This window comes from Callospermophilus lateralis, chromosome 3, assembly GCF_048772815.1.
Source record: "Callospermophilus lateralis isolate mCalLat2 chromosome 3, mCalLat2.hap1, whole genome shotgun sequence".
Taxonomy (NCBI): domain Eukaryota; kingdom Metazoa; phylum Chordata; class Mammalia; order Rodentia; family Sciuridae; genus Callospermophilus; species Callospermophilus lateralis.
This window is the reverse complement of record NC_135307.1, coordinates 90,006,501-90,032,741: the sequence shown is the minus strand read 5'-3', so window position 1 is coordinate 90,032,741 and position 26,241 is coordinate 90,006,501. Positions and strand designations below refer to the sequence as shown.

At 36.4% G+C, this 26,241-nt stretch overlaps 1 protein-coding gene and 1 pseudogene across 6 annotated transcripts in view; one reads left to right on the top strand and one right to left on the bottom strand.

Annotated features, from left to right (window-relative positions):
- Positions 1 to 6,283: 6,283 nt before the first annotated feature.
- On the bottom strand, positions 6,284 to 6,636 carry LOC143394011 (small nuclear ribonucleoprotein Sm D2 pseudogene; annotated as a pseudogene).
- Positions 6,637 to 8,465: 1,829 nt separating this feature from the next.
- Tp53bp1 (tumor protein p53 binding protein 1) overlaps positions 8,466 to 26,241 on the top strand; it is an 85,950-nt gene continuing 68,174 nt past the window's right edge. For all 6 annotated transcript variants that reach the window (XR_013090766.2, XM_076850648.2, XM_076850650.2 and 3 more), the window contains exons 1-6: positions 8,466 to 8,563; positions 9,143 to 9,327; positions 9,501 to 9,591; positions 9,876 to 9,960; positions 22,859 to 22,983; positions 25,884 to 26,042. Coding sequence is in view for 5 of the 6 variants with exons in the window: in XM_076850648.2 (XP_076706763.2) it covers positions 8,557 to 8,563; positions 9,143 to 9,327; positions 9,501 to 9,591; positions 9,876 to 9,960; positions 22,859 to 22,983; positions 25,884 to 26,042 (652 nt within the window). In the remaining variant the exon portion in view is untranslated. The remainder of the gene's footprint in view (positions 8,564 to 9,142; positions 9,328 to 9,500; positions 9,592 to 9,875; positions 9,961 to 22,858; positions 22,984 to 25,883; positions 26,043 to 26,241) is intronic.

The window sequence follows — 26,241 nt, the reverse complement described above, 5'->3', positions numbered from 1 at the left end:
TTGACTTTGAGGTATCAGTCTAATACCTAAGTGGAGAATTATTATATATAGTGTTATTATGTATAATATGTGTTTGGGATTTGTATATATTTATAATTTTATTTATTTATATATATGTAAGTTCGGATTTTGGAGAGGTGTGGTCTGAAGATAGAAAGTTGGGAGACATTGACACATTGATGGAATTTACAATGAGCTGGATGAGATCAAGATAGGAACAAGAGTAAACGAGGCACAGTGGCACATGTCTGTAAATCCATTGATTCCAGAGGCTGATGCAGGAGGATTGCAAGTTCCAGGTCAGCTGGTCAGCTTAGGGAGACCCTGTCTCAAAATAAAAAATAAAAAGAGGTGGGGTTATAGCTCAGTGGTAGAATCCCCTGAGTACCATCCTCAGTACTGGGGTTAGAGGGAGCTGGAGTAAACAGAATTTAAAGTATTATTAGTATTCAGTAAATATATTCATGATTATCATATGATTAAAATTCTTTCTTTTGACGTTTTAACATTTCTGCAGCATTTTTATTGTATCCTGTATCATAATTTGTATACATGTCTTATCTCCTCAATAGATTATAAGTTTCTTAAAGGTAGCAATTGAATCTTGTTTATGCATTGCTCCCTCTCCACTACTACCATGGAGTCAAAATGGTGACTTGCATGTAAGTGAATTGAAATTAATAAAAGAACTTGAGTTCATAGATAAATTTTTGGTCAGGGTTATGGGTTTTCTGACTTCTCAGGCATAAAATTCATGAGATTCTATGTGATAAGCTCATATGTGAGCAGGGCAGAGGTGTATTACTGTTTTTGCAACGAGCTCTGAATTTGTTAGCACATTAGCTCTGTACTACCCATATCAGCTGTTTAGACACCGCCTGGTTGAGATGACTCTGAGTAGAATGAAGGGGACAACAGTAAGGTGGGGAGTAGGACCCAAGGCTAGACACTGTATGCACATGACTTTATGTAAATACACATTTACCTCAGAAGAGTAGTTCACTGTGTTCTCTGAGGAAGTGTCTCTTGTTATTTAGATTTCTCAGTCCCAGAATCTAAAAATTCACCTTTTCCCATTGGGACTTAAGAGTTGCTGGGTTTTTTGTTTTGTTTTGTTTTGTTTTTGTTTGTTTGTTTTTTAATCTACAAGAAAAACTTTTTCACCTTCTACTGTCCTGGCTGTAATTCCTAACAGTTTCCAAAAGCTCTAAGAATATTCCTTCTCTTATCATCTTATTACTGTTGAGTGCAGATACTAAGCCTACCCAGCTCCAATCTTGGATAATTTGGTACTACTTTTTCTTTTTTCTTTTTACACAACCACAGTATAAGTACCAACATCAGAAAAATAACATTGGCTCAATACTATTTACATAATCTACAGACTTTATTCAAATATCACCTGTATTCCCATTAGAGTTATTTATACAAGAAGAAAAACCAAATTCTTGTCTAGAATTAAATTTTGGATCACATGTTGCATTTAATAATCTTGTCTGTGTAGTCTTCCCAAGTCTGGAAAAGTTCCTCAGTCTTTCTTCACCATTCTTTCCCTGCCACCCTCACGGCCCCCCTTTTTTTTTCTGAGATGAGATCTCATTATTTCCCAGGCTGGCCTTGAACTCCTGGGTCCAAGAAATTTTCCTGCCTTAGGCTCTCAAATAATTGGGACTATAGTCTTACATTACAGTGCTTGACTTTCTTTGCCATTCTTGATATCTCTCTCTTTTTGAAGAATATGGATATTAATTTGTAGAGCATGCATCAATTTGGATATGTCCTCATGATCAGATTCAGATTATGTGTTTTGGGCAGGAATACAATTAAGAATACAATTAAAGTGATGTTGTATCCTTCTTGGTGTATCTAAGTGACACCTGATAGTATTTTGTCACCTTATTGGTGATATTATTTGGAATCACTTGGTCAAGTTTGTGAATACCAGGTTTCCTCACTGCAAATTTATGATTTGTTAAAATAATTTAGTACATCTTAGGGAAATAGTTTGAGACCATGTGTATATCCTCTTTTGCATCACATTATGAGTTTTAGCATCAATAATATTTATTTTGAATCATCTTTGTTGTGAAATATAATGCACAAACTGAAAAAAATGTATAAATTTATGAGGTATAAATAATACACCTGTATAATGACCCTGGTAATAAAAATAGAACATTTCTAAGCATATCCCTTGACTCGTAATGAATTACAACCCCTTTTCCACTCTAAAATTAATCATTAGTACTTTTATAAAAATTTTATTATTAAGAAAAAAATTATGATTCAGATATTCATTTTTCAATACTAAAGTTTAGTGTTGTCTTACTAAAAATTTTTCTTCTTGTAGTAAAGTCTGCATAACAAAATCTCTACTATTATAATTAATTTTGGTTTTTGTGATGCTAGGGATCAAATCCAGCTTTGTGCATGCTAGGCAAGTCTCCTAGTATCAAGCTATATTCCCAGCTCCTCATTATAACTTTCTTTTGTTTGTTGTTTTTGTGGTACTAGGGGTTGAGCCCAAGGGTGCTCTACAGAGTTACAGTCACAATCATTTTTATTTTTTATTTGAGACAGGGTCTTTCGAAGTTGTCCAGGCTAGCCTCAAACTTGACATCCTCTTGCCTCTGCCTCCTGAGTTCTTGGATTATAGGTGTGTACCACCACACCCAGTCATTATAACCAGTCTTAAGTGTTCAGTTCAGTAGGATTAAATACACTCACATTGTGAAAAGCTATCACCACTATCCATCTCTAGCTTCCTAAATTGAAGGCCCAAACTGAAGCTCTGTAACTTGTCACACAGTTAACTCCTCATTTCCCACTTCTTCTAGCCCCTGACAACCACCATTCTACTTTGTGTGCCTACTCTATACATCTCATAAATGGAATCTAATAATATTTATTGTTTTGGTGTTTGGCTTATTTTACTTAATATTGTGTTTTCAAGATACATCTGTGTTGTAGCATGCTAGTACCACTCCTTTTTTTTTTTAAGGGGGGGGGTTAACCAGGGATTGAACCCAGGGTTGCTTAACCACTGAACTACATCCCTAAAATTTATTTAGAGACAGGGTCTCTCTGAGTTGGTAAGGGCTTTGCTAAGTTGGTGAGGCTGGCTTTGAACCTGTGATCCTCCTGCCTCAGACTCCCAAGCTGCTGAGATTATAGGTGTGCACCTGGGCACCCGACTGAATGTTGGTACTATTCCTCATTCTGATCCTGTAATCTTGACTTTAGGGATTGGAAAGCTGAAATAAAGGATGAGAACCAGGAAATTTTAAGTCATTGGTAGATAATTTTAAGGAAAAGGGAATCAGCAAAGGCATCGGATGCTACACAGGTAAAATGATAAGGTAATATGACAAGTTTCAGAATCAGTCATTAAGAAACCTTTAAAGTAACTATTTTGTACCTGGAAAGTGTGCTAAGCACTACATTTAGGACTAGTGAAGCCAGATTGCAAATGGTTCAGGAGTTACCAGTATGGAGAAAATGAAATTTTCAGGGAAATGAAAGAAGAAAGCCTGAGAGCTTGATATAAAAATAGAGTGGTGGGGCAATTTTACTGGGATTTGGGGATTTGAATACTTCAATATGAAGAGAAAAGAAACCGGAAAGGGGACAGGAGGTTGGGGGAAATGGCAGTCTATCAATATTCAAATAGGCGAAGATTCTGTCAACCCACCTGCCCCAAACCTTTCTGTTTCCAGGTAAGTGGCTCCTGGTAGGGTTGAGCTCTTTGGTCTACATATTTGAAAAGGTGGGAGGAAGGACACTGCAGATAACACTACAATAAAAATTGTGCTTGGTATCATGTGTCTAACTAAGAGGATACATAGCTTACTGGCCAGAAAATGAAGACATCTAAAGGAATTGCTGGGGGCTGGGGTTGTGGCTCAGTGGCAGAGTGCTTGCCTCGAACATGGGTTCCATCCTCAGCACTACATAATAATAAATAAATAAAACACAGATATTTAAAACAACAACAACAACATAGTAATTATGTTAAAAAGCGGGGGGGGGGTGCATTGCTGTGTGCTGCTTTGCCACATTGCCTTCAGAATCTCATCTATGCTTGGGACATGACAGATTGGGGCTCTGAGAAGGTTCAGAAAGTGGTTAAAATGAACAGGAGTGATAAAATGTGATACAGACACACAATGGAATATTATTTAGCCTTAAAAAGGAAGGAAATTCTGACACAGACTACAATATGGATGACTTTGGAGATAGTGAAATAAGCCAGAAACAAAAGGACAAATATATTGTTACACTTTTATAAGATAACTACAATACGCAAATTCATAGACAGGAGAGAGGATGGTGGTTGCCAGGGGCTTTGGGAAGAGGAGAATTGGCAGTTAGTGATTAATCAGGATAGTTTTTCTTTGAAAAGATGAAAAAATTCTGGAGATGGATGATGATAATGGTTGCAAAATAATGTACTCATTACCTTCTGAATTGTAAATTTTATGTTATATATTCTTTTTTACCATGATTAAAAAATGAATATCAATTTTACAAAATGTTAATGTGTGAATCTAGGTGGAGGGTTCATGAGAGGTCACTATTAAATATTTTTTTAAATTACATTCTTGTTGTAGCTTTTCCTGTTGTTTTGAATTTTTTTCAATATAAAATGTTTACTTAAGAAAATTAATAGGAGGAAGTTCTGTAGAGATAAGATGCACAAATCAGCTGAGAATATGTCTAATGCAGGTGTCACAGGTATCTACAGTTGTACCAGCCTTGAGACTGAGGTTAATATAGTTAATTAACTACCTTAAGTAAGTTTGTTTTCACATCTTAATTATATCATCACCTCTTTGTTGATTTAACCTCCTTCATGAGGATGTGCATTTGAAAACTTTTCAGTTTCTTCTGTTTTCTTCCCAATATTTTAATTATAAATTTCTAGAAACACGTACATGTAGTCTTTGGATAACAATACATTGTAAAACCCAAAAAACGCTTTATGTCAACTTTTAGCAACTTGTCACCACTTTTCCTCAATCATGGCTATAAAAAACTTCTGCAGTTATATAGACTAGGTTCAAATTCTACTCCCTTACTAGCTCTGAGACATTGTGCAATTTTTTCATCTCTCTAAGCTTTGCTCTTTTCATCTGTAATCCTCAGAGCTATCTGGCTATTAGGTAAGATAACATAAAGCGGCAAAGTAATTGCCACATGGAAAAATGAAGTATATGTTATTAGTTATATCACTGGTATATAATTAGTCATGATCATGTAGATTCAAGTGTAATGGAAGGCAGCTGAGGGGTCAGAATCAGTTATAGAGTAACTGTCAGCTAGTAGTACCTTATTATTGCAGCTTAAAAGAGATATATAATTGTTTTCCTATCATTAAATTTAGTACTTGTCAGATCCTCAGTGGAGTTCTCTGCCACTGAGCTCCAAACTATGAGTTTCCAGAGGAAAATCATGAAGCAAATCTAATGTCTGATGAATAGAACCTGTAAGAGAAGATTAAACTGTCTTGAGATTCTTCTGCTTAGAGAAGTCCGTGAGGGGACCTCAGAAAAACACTGATAAACCAAGTAATGTAACATTTATATTTGTTTGGTTGAGATTTATTGTGAAATTATAGGACCAAATGAGATGATCCCAACTTGATGTGAATCTGTCCAGGTTTTAGATATACTAGTTAAAGACAATATGAGAGGAAATTATTTTAAGATCTAGAAGGAAGGATTTAGATTAAATGATTAGAAGAAAAGTTTCTGACAATGAGTTGTGTTAAATTTTAAAGTAAGTTAACATAGGGACTAATAGAATTTTCTTCTGTGGGAAGACTTTAGAGGTAGATTAGATTTCTCTCTGTGTGAGGTGGCTTAGATAAATAAATACCTGTAGATAGGTAGATGTGCTGATGGTCCTTTGCAGTTTAGGAGTCATTAAAGGCCTATGACTTACCTGTCTGCATTAAGTCACAGCCTCAGTAGCTAACCATTCTGCCTGTATTTTCTGATCTTTCCAGATAATTTAATGATTAATTTTATTGCCACACTGCCAAACGAGGAATTCACAGTTTTTTTTCACAGTTTTTTTTTAAACTCTTGATTTATTTAGTAATGGAATGGCTCAGGCTCATTTATTTATTTTTAATCATGTTTCTCAATATTTAAATCACCTGGTTTCTTTCTTTCTTTCTTTCTTTTTTTTTTTAGGAAAAAAAACAAAACAGGACTTTATCATTACAAAGGGCAGGTGTTTGCAGGGCAGAGGAGCAAGTTCCAACAGTGTGGAGGGGCCCCTACTTGCCAGCAATGAGAGGGTTCTGCAGGACCATAGTGATGGAGTTCTTGCTTAGAAACATCTTGGAGATGTAGTGGTCCTTGTTGACTGGCTTGAACAACTATTTGCCCTTGCTGCTCTTGGGGACCTTAGTGCCCATATTCACATTTTCTGCACTGTGTTACAGTTCCTGTCAAAGGCCTTCACAGGACCCAGGAGTTTCTTCTTGTTATGGCAGCTGATGAGCACTTGGGTATGTTTTTTGACTGACTTCGCGAGCACAGAGAGTGGAACTGTGTTAAATTCCTCCTCTTCCTGCTTACACAACTCCTCTGGGCTCATCTCACTCTTGGACTTTTTGAGAAAGCTCATAGTGATAACTGCCACCCTTTTTAGTTTTATGGTTTTGACAAAGAGTTGTTTGTTGAATAATTAGGAAGACCTGTTTGTGTCTAGTTAGTGTTATGTCACTAACTATACTGGATATTAAAAGAACTTGGTCCTTTGGGGATTACATTTATTTGGTCACTGGTCTTTTGCATTGGAGTGGAGAAAGAGAGGAGACAATTATAAATGATTTTAAGATTAAGAAGTGAAATGTGGGGCTGGGGATGTGGCTCAAGCGGTAGAGCGATCGCCTGGCATGCATGCCGCCCGGGTTCTATCCTCAGCACCACATACAAAGATGTTATATCCACCGAAAACTAAAAAATAAATATTAAAACACTATCTCTCTCTCTCTCTCTCTCTCTCTCTCTCTCTCTCTCCCCCTCCCTCCCTCCCTCTCTCTTAAAAAAAAAAGTGAAATGTGTCTATTGTGTGGTTCATTTCACTTTTTTCTCTACCAATGAAATATTCTAATTATATTCTAGTTACAGTAATAATAGATTCTAGATTTTTTTTCAAGACAATTTCATTTCAGAGTCAGTCCTTTGGTTCACATAAGTAACATATACTCAGTCTTTTGGTTTGGAAAATATGATCACCGTAATTTACAGCAGCAGGAAGAAGATTGGTAGGAAGCTCCACTTTAGCTTAGCTTATTTCAAGTGCCAAATTGGACATTTATAGAAACGGAGAATCATATTTGGGCTGTGCCTAAATAATTCTGAGCCTGGGGTACAGATAGAAAACTACCTCCTATTCACTACCTACTATGTATACAGTTGGCATTGTGCTAGGTACTTTCTCTATTGACAGCTGTTCTGGCTAAAATTCTATGCTAGATCCACTGCCATTTAAATAGAAACAACAACAAAAACCAAATACATATGCCTTATGGTGTCTAGTTCATTAATAGTTGTAACAGCTGCCACACCCTCTATAAGACCCTGGCATCATAATTAGGATAATTGAATCTCAGGGCTTGGAGGATCTTTGAGGTTATAGAGTTCCATAGAATGACAGCTGTTCTCTTTACCACCGATTTGAGAATCACAATGCTCAATTCTCTCAATGGGAGGTGCAAAACATGTCTGGGGCTGTAGTTTCTGTAGGCTGTGATCCCATAAAATAAAGTGCGAAGATAAACAAATGAAACCTTGAAATACCTTCCAGGCTGGAAAGGGCAATGGGAAGAAATATGGCTTACTGAGCCCCTCAGACAATGTAAGAAAACAAACAATCAAACAAAACCCCCCAAAACCTAAAACTGGCAGAGGTGTAAGGTGAGAAGCTTCAGGCCCCTTGAATATAGGGAGAGGCCCTCAAAGGGATCTTGACTGACATTGGTAAATCCCAAAGATCCTTCTTTCTCATCAGCTCTGAGGTACTAGCTACCCTCAATCCTCCTCTTTGCCCTTTTATTATTAGAAAGCCGGGAAACTCTTTTTTTCCATGGAATAGAGGGAAGGGGCTTTAAGGTACATAAACGATAGAAAGCAGGTAGAGATTCTCAAGGGTCTGAGTAGTGGAAAATACAATCGTCTTGGAGACAGGGGAATAGATTTCATGCCCTCTCAAGGTCCCTTCGGTTCAAGGATACTGTCATTCTCTGGCTGTACTAAGGGGAGGGCCTGCAACGTCCAAGGTGCCATGGAAACGCGCCGCCGTGTTCCTTTTTCTTACGTTGGGGCGGGGCATTCCGCCTCAGCCACCTATCATTCACAGGCTTTCTTGAGTGGCGAGCAAAAACAGCGAATGGGCGATCCGATTCTGCGTGACGCGACGGGAAAAGGGGGAGTTCGCGGCCGGTGGCGGCGGTGGCGACAGTGGCGACCTGGGGATAGAGCTGGAGGGACCTGGGGAACGTGCAGAGACCTCTAGCTCGAGCGCGAGGGACCTCCCGCTGGGATGCCTGGTACTGCTTGGAGAAAAGTGGGGGCTCACTTGGCTCTGAAAGCTTGGATTTCGGGTCTGAAGGGATGGCTGACCGGAGGGGGCGGGGTGGCAAGCATGGCGGCGGTGACGGGGAAGGGGTTGGAGGACCCTAAGGAGGGGGTGGGGAAGCAGGAGCTAGGAAGGCTGAGTGGTCTTGAGGAAGCGTGAAGGGCTGTGGGGGTTCCAGCGAACAGAGGTTACAAAGCAGCATTTTGGGGACAGTAGAGGCGGCCGAAGGACGTAGGGAGAGTTGTGGGGGGATGGAAAAAGGGGCGGGGAGAGTAGAGGTTAGGAAGGAGGGGAAAGGGTTTCTGTGGGTAGGTGATGAAAAAGAAGAGGGAGGGAAGGATAGGTAGGCTTATTGTAAATAGGGAAGAAACGGGAGCTTAAGAGGTATAGTAGGAAAGTGCTTGCAGCGATTGCAAATATCGTGTTCTAATCGAAGGAGCCCTGGACTGGTCCCCTTCCCAGCCCTGGTACTTCCGCCCCATTATTTAGGCTTAGATTCCGTGAGCGCTTGTAGGTTACAGAGAACCGATCTTTTGTTATTCCATTCCAGGGGAGCAGATGGACCCTACTGGAAGTCAGTTGGATTCAGATTTTTCTCAGCAAGATACCCCTTGCCTGATAATTGAAGATTCTCAGCCTGAAAGCCAGGTTCTAGAAGATGATTCTGGTTCTCACTTCAGTGTGCTGTCTCGACACCTTCCGAATCTACAGACGCACAAAGAGAACCCTGTGTTGGTGAGTGATATCTTGTTTGAAAATGATGGAGCAGTTTTCCCCCCAATTCAGCCCAACTAGCATACATAAGTATTTAGAAGATCACTATCTTTTGGATAAAGTTGGTTGGGAAAATGAAATCATTTTGGACTGTTTAGAATATATTGGGGAAATTATATATGTATATTTCCTAGGATGTTGTGTCCAATCCTGAACAAGCTGCTGGAGAAGAACAAGAAAACAGTAATAGTGGGTTCAGTGAACATTTGAAAGACAAGGCTGCAGGTGAGGTGCTTAAAGCTATCAGTCCCTTTTGCATTTTTTTTTTTTTTAAGGTGTTGTTGGAGCAGAGTGGATTAAACATTATATGGTTGTGATGAATGTATGTAAGGAAGTCTAGTGCAGTATCTGGGGCATAGTTAGCATTCAAAAATTCATGATGTTCAGATGTGGCTGACTAGATTGGTATTGTCTGAATTTCTGAATTTGTAAGAAAGTTTGTTGGTAAATGCCTTTTGTGCTAATATCCCATTATTATTATTATTATTAATATTATTATTATTTTTCAGTCCCTGTGGATTCTTCTCATTTGGATACATGTGGTTCCATCAGTCAAGTCATTGAACAGTTACCTCAGCTAAACAGGACAAGCAGGTATATTAATGTTTGAAGGAGTTTATTTAAATTTATCAAGGGATATCAACTCTTATGAGCACCTGTTGCCTCATCCCAAGGATAAATCAATCAATCTTTTTGTGAATTAGGGAATGGGTTTTGAGGATGGTATAGATAGTACTGATGTTGGGAATCTCTCTTTTGCAAAGGTAAATTTTTTATAGCTGAATATTCAAATTGTAAGTATTCTATCTTATGCCTGTGAAACAGAATAAGCATTTCTCTTAATAAAGATATAACTTCTTAGAAGAAAATATTTAGGCATGTTATCAAATTAGGTGCTGGGCATGGTGGTGCCTGCCTATAATCCCAGCATCTTGGGAGACTGAGGCAGGAGGATTGCAAATTCAAAGCCAGCCTCAGTAACTCAATGAGACCCTATCTCTAAATTAAATATAAAAAGGCTAGGGATGTGGCTCAGTAGTTAAGTGCCTCTATGTTCAGTCCCTGGTACAAACAAAAACAAGAACAAAAACCTGTTAGGCACGCTGTCTATTTACCAACCCAAAGTACCTCACCAGTTTTAGATCCAAAATGTTTAAATTGTACCATAAACAGTATTCATTTACTGTGTCCAGTTTTTGAGTTCATCCTTTGCATTAGGCCCTATGTTGTATGTTTTACTCCTAGAGTTGTCTGTGCTCTTCTTTGACCTTAAGAGAATTGGGGCAGAAGACTAATTTTTTTTAATAACTTTGTTTAATTTTTTTTAATATAGTGCTAAGGATAATTTCCAGTGCCTCACATGTGTTAGGCAAGTGCTTTTGTTTCTATATTCACCTGCTTTACTCCTCTTTATTATCTTGCTTTGCTTTCTAGGCATTTAAGTTTATAGTATCTCTTTAGGAATACATTCTAGGCTTAGCTGTGTTTTTATGGCTAAGCACCCTTATAATTTCATTTAAATTCTATTCACAAAACAATTGTACAATAAAGACATTGTATTTCTTCCATTATATACTAGGAGAAACTGATGGGTGAAGAAGTTAAATAACTTTCTTTAGAATACATTGCTAGCAGGTGACAGAGCTAGGCTTTGAATCTGTTCCTTTTGATTCAAAGGCTTTTTCCTTTTTAACTGTTCAGTGCTTCTTAGTCTTCTGTCCCAATTCTCTTAAGGTTGAAGAAGAGCCCAGACAACTCTAGGAATCTTGAGGTGTCAGGGTAGAAACAGGGTAAAGTATCGGCTTGAGATGATTGAAGACTTGTTTTAATTTTTTTTTAATAACTTTTGTTTCATTCACTTATTTATTAATTTTTTTATATGGTGCCGAGGATCAAATCCAGTGCCTCACATTTGCTGGGCACAACCCCAGCCTCAAGACTTGTTTTATCTTAAAAAGAAGTGCATTTTTTTCTGGTATATTTTATACTTTGTATTTGCACATAAATTTCTTCCATAGCGAGTAGAAATGAATGCTTTAGAAAAGTCTATAAACTTGTGAGCTCATGGTTTTTATTAGACCCACACATGGTAAAATATATTTGAATTAATTGGCAAAATTTAAAAATGGGGAAATTTGTTGTAAAACCTAGATTTCTGGTTCCTGGCTTTACTGGTCTTTATTGGCAACAATTGGTTGGAACTGTGACTAGAGGCTAACCTCCCCTAGATGAAGCGTGAGAGTGCAATGGTTTTCTGTAGTCCTACAAGTCAGTATTGAAGTTGGACACTGAGGATAGGTGTTTCTTTGTCATTTATCATAGTGCTTGTGCTTTTGTTTCTATACTCACCTGCTTTACTCATCTTTATTACCTTGCTTTGCTTTCTGGGCATTTAAGTTTATAGTATTTCTTTAGGAGTATATTCTAGGCTTATTTTTAAGGCTAAGCACCCTTAGTCATGAAAAGGGGGGACCGGAAACATGCTACCTCCATTGTGAAGGAAGAGGTATTGTTTGAGAAGTTCCATACTACTACAATTTCTTTTCTGCTTCAATGTGTTATTGTTTCTCTACTAAAAAGATTGTATTACTATATTCAATAATAATGTGCTGGCACTGTGGCATGTACTTTAAAGGGGTTTTATTTTCAGGGATCTTATAATTTAATAGGGGAGACAGATTTAGACAAGTCATTATGTATGTAGCTCTTCATTTACGATTATAACCATTGTAAAGAGGAAAAAAAACCTAATATGGGGAATAAAGGAACACCTTTTTTGGGGAATGCAATATAAACAGTAAACATGAATTTGCTAGGAATAGTTGAAGGGCTAAGGAAAAGCATGCAATGTGAGAGCAGGAGCTTTCCAGACATGAACTACAATTGCAGAGGCCATGAAGCTGGAAGGAGTTTGAGGTTGATTCCAAAAGATTGAAAGTTCTTTAAATCATGTATTAATGATGAATTTATCTTTATTTATTAAAGCAGATATTTTGGGAAGAAAGTCTACTTTGGGAAACTTTCTCTGTCATAAAATTCCAAAAAATTTATCTTACCTTATCTAATGTCCTAGTGATATAGCCTGACATACCTAAACAGGGAGTGTCCTAAAATATAATACAGAAGAAATATAGATATTTTTATTTTCCTATTAAACTGTTTTTTTTTTTTTTTTTGTAGTACTAGGGATTGAACCCATGGGCACTCTACCACTGAGCTATATCCCCAGCCCTTTATTCTTTAATTTTTAAAAAAATATTTATTTTTTAGTTATAGGTAGACACAACATCTTTATTTTTTATTTTATGTGGTGCTAAGGATCGAATCCAGTGTTTCATGTATGCTAGGCGAGCACTCTACCCCTGAGCCACAACCCCAGCCCAGCCCTTTATATTTTTTGAGATAGGATCATCTCAAATTGCCCAGACTGGCTTTGAACTTACCATCCTCCTACCTCAGATCCCCAAGTTGCTAGGAAATGTTACCACGCTTGCCCATCAAACATTTTTAAAATTAAGATAATTTTAGATTGATATGCTATTATAAGAAACAATACAGGGAGATCCTGTATATACCTTGCCCAGTTTCCCCCAATGCTAACATTTTACAAAACTATAATACAGTATCACAACCATTTTATCAACATTGATAAAATCTACAGAATTTATTCAGATTTCTTGTTTTATTTGTATTTGTGTACGGGTGTGTATATTGAGTTTTACACTGTTTAATCTTCTGTGTAGTAATGTATCTACCACTACAGTCAAGATAGTGAACGGTTCCCAATACATGAATATCTAGTGTTGCCCTCATAGACAAACCTATCTCTCTCTTCACTTAAACCCCTGGCAACCACTAATTCATTCTGCATTTATAAAATTTTATCATTTCAGAATGTTAGATACATACATAACTTTTTGGGATTGGCTTTTTTTTCCCCCAACAGCATAACTTCTGGGAGATCCACCCAAGTTTTGCCGATATCAGTTGTTTATTTCTTATTGCTGAGCAGTGATATGGATATACCACTGTTTGTTTAACCTTTTATTTATTGAAGTACATCTGGATTGTTTTCAGCTTTTGATTATTGTGATAAAATTACTATAAACATTTGTGTATAGGTTTTATATGAACTTAATTTTTCATTTCTTTGGGATAATGCCCAGGTTTTCAATTGCTTTGTTGTATGGTAATTGCGTCTTTAATTTAAGAAAATACTAGACTATTTTCAAGAGTTTTTGTATTGTTTTATAGTCCCACCAGCAATATATGAGTGATCCAATTTCTCAGTATCCTTGCTAGCATTTGGTGTTTTTTTTTATTTTTTATTTTGGTGGAGGAGTGTTGGTGATTGAACGCAGACCTTTAACCATGCTAAGCATGTCCTCTACCACTGGACTATATCCCCAACCTCTTCACTAATTTTTATTTTGGCCCCTGTGATAAGTGTATAATAATATCTCATTGCGGCTTTAATTTGTGTTTCCCTATGGCAAATGATATTGAATATTTTATCAGGTTTTTATTTACTGTCTGTCAATCTTTTCAGAGATGCCTGTTCATATCTTTTGCCCATTTTCTAATTGGATTATTTTTCACAGTTGTGTTTAGAGAGTTCTTTATATATTCTAGGTACTAGTCATCTGTAGAATACGTGATTTGCTAGTTTTTTCTCCTACTCTGTTTCTTTTCATCCTGTTCACAAGGTTTTTCACAGCAAGTTTTTAATTTTGATGAGATATGTTAAATGTATGTGTGTATTTATTTATTTAATTTGTGATCCTGGGGATTGAACATGGGAACTGTTACCACTGAGCTACATTTCTAGCCCTTTTAATTCAATTTTTTTTTGGAGAACAGGGTCTTGTTAAGTTGCAGAGACTAGCTTACTTGTGATCTTCTTGTCTCAGCCTCTTGAGTAGCTGGGATTATAGGCATGCATCATTGTTCCTAGTTGCTAAATATTTTTGAATAGGATAATATAAATACTAATTTTATTTTTTTAAGTTTATAAACTGGATGTAGTGGCATATGCCTATAATCCCAGCTATTCTAGCAGAGGCTAGACGATTGCAAGTTTGAAGCCAGCCTCAGCAACTTAGTGAGATCCATTCTCAAAAATAAAAAAAAGTTAAAAGGGCTATATCAGTGGCAAAGCACCCCTGGGTTCAATCCCTAGTGCCTCCCCCAACCCCCAAAAGCCTAAAAGTGAAAAGCAGTTCTTCCCTGTCCTAGGTTCTCTTTTACAAAGGCAACACTTCATTTTTTACTACTCTGAGAGATTGTCTTCCTAGATCTAATACTGTTGTAAAACTATAAATGTTTTTTTCTGTATAAAGTAATAATATTGTACTGTCATTTCTTATTTTATCAGATTAGAACTAATGAATTCTGATAATAAGAGATGGGAGTTTAACTCATCAGTAACCCTCCCCATTTTTTTCCCTCCCAATTTTTTTTTTTTTTTAAAGAGAGAGAGAGAGAGAGAGAGAGAGAGAGAGAGAGGATTTTTAATATTTATTTTATTTTTCAGTTTTCGGTGGACACAGCATCTTTATTTTATTTTAATGTGGTGCTGAGGATCGAACCCAGCGCCCCGCGCATGCCAGGCGAGCGTGTTACCGCTTGAGCCACATCCACAGCCCCTCTCCCAATTTTTGATAATAATTATTTTAGTTCTTCTGGCTCCTTTTGTATTTCTAAGTAATTAAATTTTATTTTCTTTTTACATTATTTTTAGACAGTGAAGAAAAGTTTAACCTCAGTACTATTTTTGTCTATACTCTGATTTATTTTAACCCTCTTCTATTTACTTAATTATTTTATAAATATTTTAATTGAGTATTTCCTACATGCCAAATGTTCTTGGGTTTTAGGGATACAAAAGGATCAGAAGAAATTAAAACCCTAGATCTTTTTTGGGGGGATGGTATTAGGCATTGAACTCAGGGGCACTCGACCACTGAGCATGTCCTCAGCCCTATTTTGTATTTTTTTAGAGACAAGGTCTCACTGAGTTATTTAGTGCCTCACTTTTGCTGAGGCTGGCTTTGAATTTGCGATCCTCCTGTCTTAGCCTCCCGTGCTGCTGGGATTACAGGTGTGCGCCACCACGCCTGGCAAAACCCTAGATCTTAATGTGGCTTACATTCTTCTATGGAATGTAGTAATATATAAAGATTAAGTAAGTAAATAAATAAATATATATGTGTGTGTGTGTGTGTGTGTATGTATATATATATATATATATATATATAGAGAGAGAGAGAGAGAGAGAGAGAGCATTTGATATTGATAAGGTCTGAAGAGAAAAGTAAAAGGTAAGGGAATAGGAAGGATTAAGGAGTTACAAGTTTATACTGGGTGAATAGGGAATGCTTCTCTGATGAGACATTTGATTGAAAATCTAAAGTGAATAAGTGATCTCTGCTGTTACCTGAGTTAAGTACTGTCCATACATAGAGAATGGCACTTGCAAAGTATGGACATGACTGGAGTATTTGAGAAATTGCTAGGAGGTTAATATGATAGGAGTGGAGCAGACTAACAGAAAGGAGAAAAGTTAGAGAAAAAAAAGGAGGACCAGTTTATGTAAGCTTTATGGGTTAACAAGAGCAATTTGGCTTTTATTTTTGGTGAGATAGAAAGGCATTTAAGTGTTTTGAGCAGAGGAATGCATGATCTTAGATTTTGGGGGCAGGATGTGGAGATTGAATCTAGGGGTAATCTACCACTGATTTATATTCCCAATCCATTTTATGTTTAATTTTGAGAAAAGATCTTCCTAAGTTGCTCAGGATCTCACTAAGATGATGTGGCTGTCTTTGAATTTTCAGTCCTTCTGCCTCAGCCTTCTGAGTTGCTGGAATTACAGATACGTGCCACAACGACTGGTTAGAATAAAGGGGAGACAAGGGCAGAGCCATAAAGACACTCCAGAAATTATTTTAGGAGACTACTGAAATAACTTAGGTAAAATATAACAATGGCTGGTTTAGGGTGAAGAGAATGAAGAATAGTGAGATTCTGAGATTTGAAAATAGGATAAAGATGGATCAGATTTGGAGTATAGAGACAGGAAGGGGGTAACAATAATTCTAGGGTTTTGGTTCAAGCAAGAAGAATAGTATGGCTATTAATTGAGATGGAGGAATGCAGGAGGAATAATTCGGTTTTAGACAGGTTAAAATTGAGCTATCTTTTGAGCATCCACCTGCCTGTACAAGTCTGAAGCTCAGGGGAAAGGTCTAGGCTGGAATTTCACATTGCAGAGTCTTTAAAAACAAACAAAAAAACCCCTTTATTTTATTTTATTTATTTATTTTTTAAAAAACATTTTTTAAAATTTGTTTTTAACATTTATTTTTTAGTTTTTGGCGGACACACTTGTTTGTATGTGGTGCTGAGGATCGAACCCAGGCCACACGCATGCCAGGCGAGCGCGCTACCGCTTGAGCCACATCCCGAGCCCCTATTTTATTTACTTATTTTTATGTGGTGTTGAGGATCGAACCCAGGGCCTCGAACGTGCTAGGCAAGCACTCTACTGCTGAGCTACAACCCCAGCCCTCACATTGCAGAGTCTTAAGCATATCAAAACCAGGAGTCTGGATAAGGGGGCAAATATAGCTAAAGAAGAGGTCTAGGGACTCACTGAGCCCAACAGCATTTAGAGGTCAGGGACATGAGGAAGAACCAAGAGACTGAGAAGAATCAGATAAGTGGTTTTGTGCTGTCTTTTTAATTGCTTCTCTGGTACGTTTTGTCACATTTGCTCTGGGTCTTTCCCCATATTTTGCAAGATCATGAATTTGGTCCTCCCAGTTGTATGTATGGGTAATGTTATGTTTTATTTTATTTTAATTAATTAATTAATTTTTGGTGCTATGGATTGAAAGTGTACTTTACCACTGACACATCCCCGTTCCCCACCTTTTTTTCCCCCAGTTTTGAGACCGGGTCTCCCTGTTGCTTAGGGCCTCACTAAGTTGCTGAGGCTGGCTTGGAACTTGTGATCCTCCTACCTCAGCCTCCCTAGTTTTGGGATCACAAACATGCGCTACAATGCCTGGCTGTTTTTGTGAACGTGTTTGCTTAGTCCTTTTTCTCTTCCTTGGATCATGGTCCCCAACTCTGCAAGTCTGTTTTCTCCTCTTTTATGTTAAAGTTAGGTTGAATGCTCTTTGTATGAATTACTACATGTAGAAAGTTGTAAGGAAGCAAAAAATGTCATCTCTAATCCTGCCACCCAGAGGCTAATTGCTGTAAACATTTTGGCATATTTGTTCTTTTTTTGTGCATTTAATTTACATAGTTGACATCACATGGAAAGTAAGTTTGTATGTAACATTTTTCCTGAGTTCTTACTTTAAAAGTTAAAAAAATTTTTTTTTTTAGTTATAGATTGACACAATACCTTCATTTATTTATTTTTTTATAGTTGTAGATGGACGGCATGCCTTTATTTTATTTTTATTTGGTGGCTGAGGATTGACTCCAGTGTTTCACATGTGCTAGGCAAGCATTTTACCACTGAGCTACAACTCAGCCCTATTTCAAAAGTTTAACTTACAGAAGAGATTAAAGAATATGCGTCTGTTCGTGTGTGTGTACTTTTATGAAATACTGAATGGTTTGAATACTTTAACATTTGTCCCCTAAGAATAAATATTTTATATGATATGATCATAGTGTCATTATTATAACTTAGAAAATAATAACTGCTTATTATCAAATAATATAGTTCATATTTATGTTTTCCCAATTGTGTCAAAGATGTCTCCCATATTGTTTTTTTTTTTTTTTTTGTTGTTGTTGTTTGTTTGTTTGGTTCCAGGGATTGAACTGGGGGCACTCAACTACTGAGCCACATCCCCAGTCCTATTTTGTATTTTATTTAGAGACAGGTCTCAGTGAGTTGCTTAGCGCCTTACAATTGCTGAGGCTGGCTTTGAACTTGAGATCCTTCTATCTCAGCCTCCTGAGCCACTGGGATTACAGGCATGTGTCACCATGCCTGGCCCATATATATATATATATATATATATTTAAGTCTTTTTTTGTTATTGTAGATGGACAGCATGCCTTTATTTTGTTTATTTCTATGTGGCGCTAATGATTGAATCTAATGCCTTACGTGTGCTAGGCAAGTGCTCTGTCACTGAGCCTACAGCCCCAACCCTCTACCATATTGTGTTTGTTTTTAGAATTAAAACATTTTGTTTTGTCATAAGAAGCTCTATGAACTAATATTAGGTAATGGTTAATGAAAAGTAATACTTAAAGTCATGACAGAGAAGATTGTACAAGTATGAACATTACAGTATTAGGGAAAATGAGTAGGGTTTCATACAATTGACAGAGGTGAAGAAGCCAGTGTTGTTGAATTAGTACTTAATTCTTTAGAATATGCATGCCCTGACAATACAGAATACCTTGATCAATGTTTGCCTTTTGTTTTATCTTCTTAGTACAGTGGGAAAAATGTGGGATTATTCCTTCATATTGGTTGTACATGGGGGATTGTTAACACCCAAGTGATAACAATCAATCAAAATATTATTTAATCCTGCAAGACTGTTATAGCATTTTAAATAACCTGCTTACTTTCCAGAATACTTACAGGTAATTTCACATTAGTGAAATTTAATTTCACATTAGAGCAAATTTGAAGCCCACCTGAAAGAATAAAGGAAGTTCAGTAGCCATAAAGCTAAGTATGAAATAGAAAAACCCCATGGTAAGTTTTAAACAGCAGCTCGGTATAAATTTCCAATACAGTAAGATTGGGAATGAAGAGTTTTTGTCCAAAAGGAATATTCCAGTGAACTTTTGAACTTTGAATAAGGAAATTTCTAGAAAAACTGAAGACTGAAGAGTAAAAAAAACTGAAGAAGTAAGAGACTTTTAGCAAAATTGAAATTTAATTTTCCAGTTTTCCTCCTCCCAAAAAACTCCAAAAGATATCTTTGGTAGGCATAGATTTTTAAATTTTCATATTCAGAATTAGCACAGCAGCAGCAAATAATTATACCAGTATTACTCAGGATTGATAGTTTTTATTTATAGAATTAATTCCTGGTTTGTCATAAAAGGTTTGTAGAAATGACAAAGTTTTACTATGACAAATTAATTTGTAGAAATGACAAAGTTTTACTATGACAAACTAATTTATCTACAGTCTGAAAGATCTGGAAGTTCTGCTGGCATTAGTATCATTTACAGTGCCAGAAGTAATTAAGTAACTGCTGAAATAACATTAATCAATCTTAAATTTCCACTGAGAACATTTTATAGTCAGAGAGTAATGTTATCAAAATCTATACAGAAAGGAAACAGATATTATGATTTCAGAGATCAGAGTCTTAAGTTATAAGATGATTTCAAATTTTCTAAGTTTAGTTGATAAAATGGTTTGACGGTCTAGACTCACAGAACAGAAAACAGATAAATCCACATCACTCCACCTCTTGGTAAACAAAGAATTGTTTATCCTTTTCCTTGTATTATTGCAAATATTGATGCCAAATACCCTCAGCTACCAACTTAAGATACACTGAATGATGTATATATTAGAAGTTATGATTAAAGTTTTAAGTTCAAAGTCAAGAAATAGACATTTTTTTAAAAAACATGGTAAGGAGAAAGAAAATATGTTGAACTAAGAAATACTTAAGCAAGGTTATGAATGACTAATAACTAAGAACAATAATCTTTTTCAGTATCTATTTTTTTTCCTTTGCAAAAAAAGCCATTTACAGTTCAACAAGTTAATTGTTATAAATGCTAGGCTATATATTTGTGCCAACCCGTTTTAGTATGAGCAATTAAGTTTTAACTTTATTTTATTTATTTATTTTTTGGACCCTGTATCCAGTCTTGTTTCACACATTGCATTTGATTGTTTCAAACATTGTTAATGTTGGCCCAATATTTCATTTTATAGATTATGGAATTATTTAGTCATTTTGTTAATGCTAAACTTAACAGGTTGTTTCCTAGTAACAGTAAACTTTTAGAAGTAAGTTTACATAAGGATCTTTCCACATTTCAGATTATTTCTTAAAATTGAAATGTTTGAAATTAAATTACTGCTATGAACATATTTCCAAGTTGTTCTCCAGAAAGGATCCCTTTATTTTTAAATGTTTTGTTTTTTATTTTTTGGTACTGGGGATTGAACCCAGGGACACTTAACCACTGAGCCACATTGCCAGTTCTTTTAATATTTTATTTAGAGACAGGGTTTTGCTGAGTTGCTTGGGGTCTTGCTAAATTGCTTTGCCTAAGCTCCCAAATCACTGGGATTACAGACTTTATCACTGCACCTGGCTGTTCTTAAATTTTGAAAAAAATTATTTTTGTAATACTGGGGATTGAACCCATGAAACACTCTTAATTACTGAACTGCATCCCTACCTTTTTTATTTTTTACTTTGAGACAGGGTCTCACTAAGTTGCTTAGGGCCTAAGTTGGTGAGGCTGACTTTGAACTTGTTATCCTCCTACTTCAAGCCTTCCAAGCCACTGGAATTACAGGTGTGTGCCACTGTGCCCAGCTATACTCTGTTTTTATATAAACAATATGATGATGTTTATCTTACCTTAGTTTGGGTGGCACTGAGTAGTAGAATAGTATTTAAAATGTTTTTTTCTGATTTGTTTGGTAAGATTGGTTTCTTTGATTCTTTTATGTGTGTAAAGGTACTTGTTATTTATTTATTTTTTTCAATGAGTTGACTGCTGTCATTTATTGGGAATCTTTGTATGAATTCTTTTTTTTAATTTAAAAGATGAAATTTATTACAGTAATTGAATTATAATTAAAGAAGAAACCAGGCCCAAATGGCTTCAACAAAGGAAAAAATAACTCAGTCTTCACAAAAGGAAAGAACAAAACTCATCTACAAAAACTCTTCCATAAAATAGAAAAAATGGGCAGATTCTACCAATTAATTTTGAGAACAACCTAACATTTATACTAACCTGACAGTTATAATAAAGAAAATTATAGGTCACTATCACTTATTTTTTTAATTTTGAAATCATGCAGACTGTGTTTCCTGCATGATTTATTACATTAGAAATCAATCACCTTAAGATATGTAGAACCCCATCCCCATGTCTCAACTACTTCAAAATTAAACAGCATATTTATAAATATCTCACAGGTCAAAGAAGAAAGCACAAGAAAAGTAAATAAAAAGTGGGCTTTTTTGGTATTGATGACTGAACTGAGGGGTGCTCACCCACTGAGCCACTTTTTATATTTTGTTTAGAGACAGGGTCTCACTGAGTTGCTAAGTGCCTCACTAAGTTGTTGATCTTTGAACTCATGATCCTTCTACATCAGCCTCCCAAGCTGCTGGGATTATAGGCATGCCCATTGCGCCCAGCCTAAAAAAGTGTTTTGAATTAAGTGATAACAAAAGCTTAAAATATCAGAATTTCTGGGATGAAACAGTACTCAGATAAACACTTACAATTTAAAGTACTTGTATCAGAAAGAAGTTAGATTAACAATCACATTACTTTCAAGTTAGATAGTAGGGAGGAAAAAATAAGAGTAAGAGCAGAAACATGAAATAGAAAACAAGTAATACAGCTAAAAGTTGATAAAAATCTAAAAAGTCTAATCAGGAAAAAACACAAAAATTAATTCTTTATGTTTTATGTAATTTAATATTTTGTTATATTTGTTGCAGGTATTTTCCTAATTTAATGTTTTAGTTCTATCATGTTTTTTGATTGTTGTTAACTTCTTTTAAATACATAGTTTTCTTTTATATTTTGTTGTCTATGAACCTTTACTTATTTATTTTTATGGGTGTTGAGAATCAAACCCAATGCCTCACACACGTGCAAGGCAAGTGCTCTACCACTGAGCTACAACCCCAGCCCCCTACATAGATTTTTTTTTTAATATTATATTTTTTAGGTGTAGATGGACACAACACAATGCCTTTATTTTTTATGTGGTGCTGAGGATTGAACCTGGGTCCCGCCCGTGCCAGGCAAGCGCTCTACCACTGAGCCACAATCCCAGCCCCCTACATAGATGTTTTAACTTGCATTTTATTTGGACTTTCCAGTTCTATGTATCCTAAGGTTTTTTACTATTTTTGTGAACTTTGTCCAATTTAATAGCTGTGTTTTTTGACTTCCTTCCTGCTTATCCATATACATCTTTTCTTATTGCTTATCAGTAATTCTTCTGAATACAAGATTTTAAAAAAATCACTGCTTGTAAATAAAGTTTTTTTACCTTAATTCTGCTTTATTTTTGTGTAACTTGATTCAGTGCAGTATATTAAAAGTTGTTGACTTTTTGGGTACTTTCTTAGGTAGGAGGACCAGAGGGGTGAGATATTTTACATTTTCAAATTTGGGGAGGAGGTATTTGATATATGTAGGGAGTCATAGTAAAATTCAGGTGCTTTGAACAGTGGCCCAACCTATTTGGAACACATGATTTTGTCCTTCCTCTGTGTAGTGTTCTGGGAATGTCGGTGGAATCCACTCCTGATGGAGAAGAGAAGGAAGAGTTGGAAGAAAAGGAGAAAGAGGAGGTAGAAGAAGATATTTCAGAAGATACTACACACTCCTTTGCTGCTGAAGGTAGCTTATGCCTTCCTTTTTCAAGATAGTAGATTGTTTTATATTCCTTTAATGTGATAGTGTAGATGTCTCAATTTTGTTTATTTTATCAGGTTGTTTTTCTCATGATTAACTTAAGAGTAATTAAGAAATTTGCTCATAATTTACAATTATGAGCTTTATGAGCTCACTATTCCACAACTTAGATTGCTAACTTGGTGTTCTGGAGTTTATAGCTCTTTGGATAGTCCCCTTGATGCATATTGACTCTTTCTCCCCCTGCCCCCTGCCCTTGCCTTTTTTTTTTTTTACCCTAGTGCTTGAGTTTGAAGCCAGTGGTGCTTTACCCCTGAGTTCCATCCCCAGCCCTTTATATTTTTTATTTTGTTACAGGGTCTCACTAAGTTGCTGAGACTGGCCTCCAACTTGGTGATCCTCCTGTCTGAATCTCCCCAGTAACTGGGATTACAGGTGTGCACCACCATGCCCAACTTCTTCCTCCTTTTTTTTTTTTTTTTTTAAATAATCTTTTTAGTTGTAGATGGACACAGTATCTTTATTTGTTTATTTTTTTTATGTGGTGCTGACGATTGAACCCAGTGCCTCACACAGTGAGGCAAGCGCTCAAACACTGAGCTACAGCCCCAGCCTCTTCTTCTTCCCTTTGTATTCATTTGTTTTCGTAAATGTTTAGCATCTGAATTGCTGTTTGTGTGGGTGTAGTTTATGGTACACCTTTAGAATATAGACATGGTCTACCATATTAGATGCTGTAATATTTTGTGGTACTCAAGTTTTTTCCTGCCATATATTTTTCCCCTTCATTTTTAATGCATTTACTCTTGATGTTTTGGTGTTGTTGTTGTTATTTTTTTCATGGTGCTGAGGTTCAGACATGCATCATGCATGTTAAGCAAGCACTCTACCACTGAACTACATCCCCAGCATCTTTTTTTGGGTTTGGAGGGCGCCAGGGATTGAACTTGGGGACACTCAACCGTTAAGCCATATCCCCAGCCCCCTTTTTTTTAAAATATTTTTTTTAGTTGTAGATGGACACAATACCTTTATTTTATTTGTTTGTTTATTTTTTTTAATGTGGTGCTAGGGATCAAACCCAGTTCATCATGCATGCTAGGCAAGTGCTCTACCACTGAGCCACAATCCTGACCCCCCAGCCCTTTTTTGTATTTTATTTAGAGACAGGGTCTCACTGTTCATGAGGCTGGTTTTGAACTCCTGATCCTCCTGCCTTAGCCTCCAGAGCTGCTGAGATTATAGTCATTTGCCACAGTGCCCAGCCCTAGCATCTTATTCTTGATTTTTTGGGAAAAATTTTGGGGCCAGGGCTTTGTGAAGGACTTAACATGACCCTCCCTTTTTTTTGTACTGAGGATTGAATCCAGTGGTGCTTAACCACTGAGCCACATCCTCAGCCCTTTTTTATATTTTGTTTAGATACAGGGTCTCACTGAGTTGCAAAGTGCCTCACTAAGTTGCTGAGGCTGGCTTTGAACTTGGCATCCTCCTGCCTCAGCCTCCCGAGCTGCTGGATTATAGGTGTGTGCCCTTGTGCCCGGCTTTTATTTTATATAACAGTAGAATGCACTTTGATACGTTATATATAATGGAGTATAATTTCTCATTCTTCTGGTTATACATGATGTAGAATCCCACTGGTTGTACAGTTATATATGTACCTAGGGTAATAATGTCTGGTTCATTATACTATCCTTCCTACCCCTATTGGCGTCCCTCCCTTTATTATCCTCTACCTAATGTAAAGTAACTCTGTTCTTTCCTAGCCTCCCACCTAATTGTGAATTAGCATTTACATATCAGAAAAAACATTTGGTCTTTGTTTTTTGGGGATTGGCTTATTTCACTTAGCAGTATATTCTCTAGCTCTGTCCATTTACTGACAAATGCCATATTTCATTCTTATTTAAGGCTGAGTAGTATTCTATCATACACACACACACACACACACACACACACCACATTTTATTTATTTATTTATCCATCTGTTGAAAGGCACCTAAGTTGGTTCCATAGTTTAGCTATTGTGAATTGAGCTGCTGTAAACATTTATGTGGCTGTACCATTGTAATATGCTGATTTTAAGTCCTTTGGGTATAAACTGAGAAGTGAGATAGCTGGGTCAAACAATAGTTCCATTCCAAGTGTTCTGAGGAATCTCCATATTGCTTTCCATAATAGTTACACCAATTTGCATTTCCACCAGCAACTTTTCCCCTACATCCTTGCCAACATTTATTGATTGTATTCTTGATAATTGCCATCTGACTGGAGTGAGATGAAATCTTAGAGTGTTTTTGATTTGCATTTCTCTAATTGCTAGTGATGTTGAACATTTTTTCTTAAATTTGTTGATTAATTGCATTTCTTCTTCTGTGAATTGTCTTTTGAGTTCCTTAGCCCATTTATTGATTGGGTTATTTATTCTTTTGATGTTAAGTTTTTTGAGTTCTTTATATATCCTGTAGATTAATGCTCTATCTGAGGTGTATGTGGTAAGGATTTTCTCCTATTCTGTAGGCTCTCTGTTCACATAATCTTATTTCTTGAGCTTTGGGAGTCTTGTAAAGGAAGGCAGTTCCTAAGCCAACATGGTGAAAATTTGGGCTTACCTTTTCTTCTTTTAAATTCAGGGTCTCTGGTCTAGTGCCTAAGTCTTTGATCTACTTTGAGTTGATTTTTGTGCCGGATGAGAGATAACAAAATTTCATTTTATTACATGTGGATTTCCAGTTTTCCCAGCACCATTTATTGAATAAGCTATCTTTTCTCCAGTGAATGTTTTTGGCACCTTTGAACATACCCTCTTTTGCTAAGGGCCAGCACCTGCACATTGATAATGTTGTAGAACTGTAACTGATTTCTTGGAATTTTGTTCCTAGATCCTGCCTCATCACAGTTTGGCTTTGAGGTTCTGGAACTCTCCCAGAGCCAGGATGTTGAAGAACGTACTATTCCATATGAAGCAGATAAGGAGCATCTACATTCAGTAACCACCAACTCTGGTTATACCAGGCTATCTGAAACAGATGCAGATACTGGTATGAAATATGTTTTCTCATTTTTGGATTTTTTTTTAAAAGTGTTTTCCTCCCTTGCTAAAGCTAGTCATTGTTTTCTTTGATAAGTTTTTTACCAAAATTAATATAACCTAATATAAGTGAGTTTGCAGAGTTGGCTGGTAAATATTTGTCAGTTGATGGCTTGCAGATTGAAGTTTCCTGTTAATAGGTAATTGAT